This window comes from Leuciscus leuciscus (genome assembly GCF_965113295.1).
Source record: "Leuciscus leuciscus genome assembly, chromosome: 18".
NCBI classification, from domain to species: domain Eukaryota; kingdom Metazoa; phylum Chordata; class Actinopteri; order Cypriniformes; family Leuciscidae; genus Leuciscus; species Leuciscus leuciscus.
The window spans coordinates 596,896-601,895 of record NC_138742.1 but is presented as its reverse complement, the minus strand read 5'-3'; the positions used below and the strand labels follow the sequence as shown (position 1 = coordinate 601,895).

The 5,000-nt window shown below is 43.2% G+C and overlaps 1 protein-coding gene across 2 annotated transcripts in view; it reads left to right on the top strand.

Annotated features, from left to right (window-relative positions):
- actl6b (actin-like 6B) overlaps window positions 1-5,000 on the top strand; it is a 15,922-nt gene that overhangs the window by 3,382 nt on the left and 7,540 nt on the right. Inside the window, exons 3-4 of one of the 2 annotated variants that reach the window (XM_082146372.1) lie at window positions 2,314-2,479; window positions 2,554-2,654. In XM_082146372.1, coding sequence (XP_082002498.1) covers window positions 2,314-2,479; window positions 2,554-2,654 — 267 coding nt within the window. The remainder of the gene's footprint in view (window positions 1-2,313; window positions 2,480-2,553; window positions 2,655-5,000) is intronic. The other variant, XM_082146373.1, reaches the window with a different exon arrangement.

Here is a 5,000-nt window from a genome sequence, read left to right as displayed (position 1 = left end):
ACCTGAAAGAGTCCCAGAAAATAGTGTGTAGTATTGGGGACAGCTCCATAGCACACAGCTTAAGCACCCTGGCTGGAATGCCATCTGGACCCGGTGCCTTGCCCATTTTACACCTGCTCAACTGCTGGCGTACATCCTCCACTGTAAACGGAGGCCGAGATGGGGGGTCTAGTGGCAGGGCACTGAGCAGCTCATCACAGAGTGCAGAGTGGTCAACGGTATCAAAGCGTGTAAAGAAAGAGTTCAGAGAGTCAGCAGAAGTGGCAGGATTAGTTGTTATGCTGTGCCCGGTGTTAGATGCTTGACCAGTAAGAACTTTAATTTTCTGGTAAGCCTGTCTGGTGTTCATACAGCTGAACTCCTGTTCAATCTTGTCTTTATACCTGAGTTTGGCCTTGGTTATGTCATTTTTAATCTGTCTGTTTAGTGTGTTGACAGTGTTCCAGTCCTCACGCTGGAAGGCTTTAAGCCTTTCTTTCATTGTAATTTTAATGTGTGATGTGATCCAGGGATTGGAATTGGGGTACTTCTTAAATGTCCTTGTGGGTATAGTGGATGATATACAGAATTTTATGTAATCTGTGATTACCAAAATCCTGTGCTCCAAGTCTCCTTGAAAAATATCCCAATCCGTGCACGCTAGAGATCCCTGCAGCTGTGCAATTGCATCCTCCGACCAGATTGCGGCGTTAAGGATGGTGGGTTTAACGCGTTTCAGTTCCGACTTGTAGTGCGGAAGCAAAACAATAACATTGTGGTCGGAGTAGCCGAGTGGAGGATGTGCTTGGACACCAAACGCATCAAAGATGTTACCGTAACATAAATCCAGGGTGTTGTGCTTCCTCGTGGGAATGTCCACATACTGGTGCAAAGATGGCAAAACACAGTCCAGTCTACAGTTGTTAAAATCACCCATTATGAAGAGCGGAGCATCCGGATACTTAGCCATCATAGAGCTAGCATCCTCTGCTAGTAGCTCCGCTGCCACCCGGGTGTTAGCATTTGGGGAGATATAAACACAGCTGATCACCACGCACGGGAATTCCCTCGGGAGGTAGAAAGGCCATAGAGACAGAGTTAACAATTCTACATCGGGTGTGCAGATTGTGCGGTGAGTCTTGATGTTAACACACCATCGCTTATTAACAAAGATGCAGACACCACCACCTTTAGTTTTACCGGACTTGCTTGTCCTGTCAGCCCGCAGGATGGTAAAGTTATCAAGACTGACCTCAGAGTCCGTGATGGTCCCATCAAGCCAGGTTTCTGTCAGGGCGATGACACAGGCATCCCTGAAGGTCCTGTCAAACTGGCACTTGGCATGCAGCAGATCCATTTTGTTTCGGAGGGAGCGGACGTTTGCCAAAACGATGGTGGGGAGTGGGGGTCGGAAGGGACGTTTCCTCAGCCTGGTACGTACCCCACCTCTCCTTCCCCGTTTTCTTGGTCGGAGTTCGCGTGGTAGGTTGACTTTTGTCTTCTGGAGGCAGTGCGAGGAGGAACGTAGTTGGAGAAGCTCATCTCGGCCATAGGTGAGTGGAACATAGTCGCTGATTCCTGGTCGTAAAGCCTCGCAATTATCCAGTAGCCATATGATTAACAATGTCAAAACAATAATCCTGCCCAGGTCAAGCTTTTTGCCTGAGCTGCTTAACATAAGGACACAAAACATGACAAAAACACGACGGAAAACAAACAAAAGACTGACAGGCTGTGTCGTCGCAGCTGAGCGTGCGCGTGCGCCGGAAGCGAATATTCATTAACCTAGCATGCTAGTTTGACCCTAGCATCCCTCCATCCCTCCACCCATCCCTCCATCCATCCCTCCACCCATCCCTCCATCCATCAACCCATCCCTCCACCCATCCCTCCATCCATCCACCCATCCCTCCACCCATCCCTCCATCCATCCCTCCACCCATCCCTCCATCCATCCATCCCTCCATCCACCCATCCACCCATCCCTCCATCCCTCCATCCATCCATCAACCCATCCATCCATCCCTCCACCATCCCTCCATTCATCCCTCCACCCATCCCTCCATCCATCCCTCCACCCAATTTGGTTTGCTCAATTGGGGTTGAATAGACTTTGAAGTTGAAATTAAAGTTGTTTAATTGATACTTAATTGATAACTTTTGCAACACTGTTATTATCCTGTTTATTCCTGTGATGCTGCTTTTAAACAATCTGAACTGTATAAAGCGCTATATAAACACACCCATAAAACCCAAAGCTTTGAGGATCGTCCTGCAGGAAAATAGTGACTAGAACATGATTGAACACACATGATTATCACTGATTATTTCCAGGTGGATTTCCCCACCACTATAGGAGTGCACACAGAGGAGGAGGGGCAAGCTGACATGGGGGCGGAGCAAGAGATCACCAGTGGGCGGAGCTACTACATCGACACCACAGCGCTTCACGTGCCACGGGCCGGTGTAGAGCTCATCTCTCCACTCAAGAACGGCATGAGTACGACACACTGTAATAATTTAACATAGACTGCAAAAGTATTTTCTACACATTTCTATTATATTCCCTGTTAGTTGAGGACTGGAACGCTTTTCAAGCCATAATCGACCACATCTACAGCAAACACATCAAATCTGAGCCCGGTTTACACCCTGTTCTGATGTCCGAAGCTCCCGTAAGTACATCAGCACTCGGCCGGTTTTGGCGCTCACTACGCCAAAGTCATGGGTTCGATTCCCAGTGCATGTATGAACTGATGAAATGTAAAGTTGTGGACAAAGTACACAAATCAAGTGTTAGAGTAAAATGGACAGATTTATTAGAGTACTCAAGTATTCAGAGTACTCAGACATGTAGATTCGTTCTGACTGGATCTCTGAGTCGTTCAGTTCAGTTCAGTTCCCGGATGAATTATAAGCTGTGTCCCAATGTGAAGGCTGCATCCTTCGAAGGACTGAAGACTTCAAGGATGCAGCCTATGCGTCCTCCGAAGGATGCACCATGTAGCCTTCATAGGATTTCCTAATTGCGCAACCAGGTGTTTCTGATCACCGCTCCTCAACGGTGCGAGAGGACTGCTGCCATCCTGATCATTCATTTGATATAGCCTAATTGAGTAAACAGCTATGGAGCCAGAATTGGCTATTGTCATTTTTATGTTTTATATTTTACTGGAGGACATGGTGAGGAGCTGCCGGATCATGTATTTTCGGTTTAGCCCTGTTTGAATATAAAACCCAATTGAATATAAAAAAGTCCAGTATTTCTCGCGCTCGTCATCGGCAGCTGTTACGGTTGCCAGGCGACAAGAACAATCCTCCGTAGGCTAGACCGGTCCGAGCGCTTCAGATGCGTCCTTTGATATGGGACACAGCTGTAGTTAGCAACAATTAGTTAATATAGTGACAACAGACCTACATTTTGTTACTTTAATTTTCGGAACTGCATATTTCATTAAATATTCACGTACAAATGTGAAGTAACCTACTGAAGTACCCTTTTTCCCTCACATATGATTTTACATTAAAGTACACAAAAGTATATAATGTAACAACCTTGAAAATATTCATAAGTAAAATGCAGTCGTAGCATAATATAAATACAAAACTATAATAAAAACCCTGACAATGAGTTTTTTCCCCTGCAGAATACATACCTCTAGTTTTACTCTTGATACTAAAAACTTGTTATTAAAAGTACTTTTTTCAGAAATTACTCTTTTTGAAAGTCTAATTATTATTCTAATAAATTCTAATAAAAGTCTACATAATTTTTTTCTTATTTTATGTACTGTAAATGTTTGTTGATTTTGATATGTTTAATGTATGTTGTTAATAGTTGGAAAAAGTACTTTAATGTAGCCCATGGAACAAATGATTTTCATTTACCAATTTTATTTGAAGAAAAAAAAAAGGTATACAAGAGTTTGTTTCATGTAGAAATTATGACTGTCAAAAAAATAAACAATGTCCAGAACAATTCATTCTCTTTTATTTACACATTTAAAGTTGCATAAAAATAATGTACAGATTTTTTCTTTCCTTTTAAAAAATAGTGAAAAAAGTTAAACAAAAAAATATATTTTTCAGTCATTTTCTCAAGAAGAGAAAACAGCCTGTCCATCCTCTCCCTCCTCTCCTCACCTCTGCCTTCCTGCTGGTGCTGCTGGTGCTGGCTCCTCCTCACCGTGGGCACCCACTGCTGAACTGGGCCCTGAGGACAAACCAGGGCCAAGTTTCAGCAGTGGGTTTCCCACTCACACCCTCACCTGTCCCAGGACACTTGCAATCCTAAGGGCAGAGCAAATGAACCATGGCTTGTTAACAACAACAGCACAATACATTTCAGCAAAGACGTGTGTATTAACTTTCTTACTTTGTATTTTTTTTTTCTCCTGAATTGCTCTAAAAAAGCTTAACACAGAGGAGCAATCTTAAGTGCATTGTTAACACTGCAAAATATGACACATCAAGACATGCATACAAAATACTTAAGAAATCATATTTCTATACACTCAAATTTGGTTAAAACCACATAGCTTGCATGACAGCACTACAAAAACACCTAAAAGTGAAACCCCATTGCCTTATCAACTGCTTTTCTTAATGTTGTGGGCTTTATAAGGTGAGTGATATTTCTTATAATACACAAGTCTAGACTAGTGCAAATATTACAAATAGGTCGTTAAACTAATATTAGCACAAGTTTTGCCTCAAACTACCTGACAAATGAAGCCACGCAATGGTGACGAAGGAGTTAAGATGAAGTTTATAACTCTGGTTTCGCTAGCCATTTAAATAAATGAAAACATAATACTTACATTTAAATGTGAATTTGCCGTCCACCACCGATCTCTAGTCTCGGCCGCCTTTAAAAATAAATAAATAAATGCTGTCGTCAACGGCGCGCAATGAGTTATGGGGTAGAAATAGGGTAGGATCGGCCTTTGTGATTTGGAAACCAACTCAACCGGATCAGTGAAGAGAATCAGCCAGTTCATACCGCTAACACGTCTCGGAGC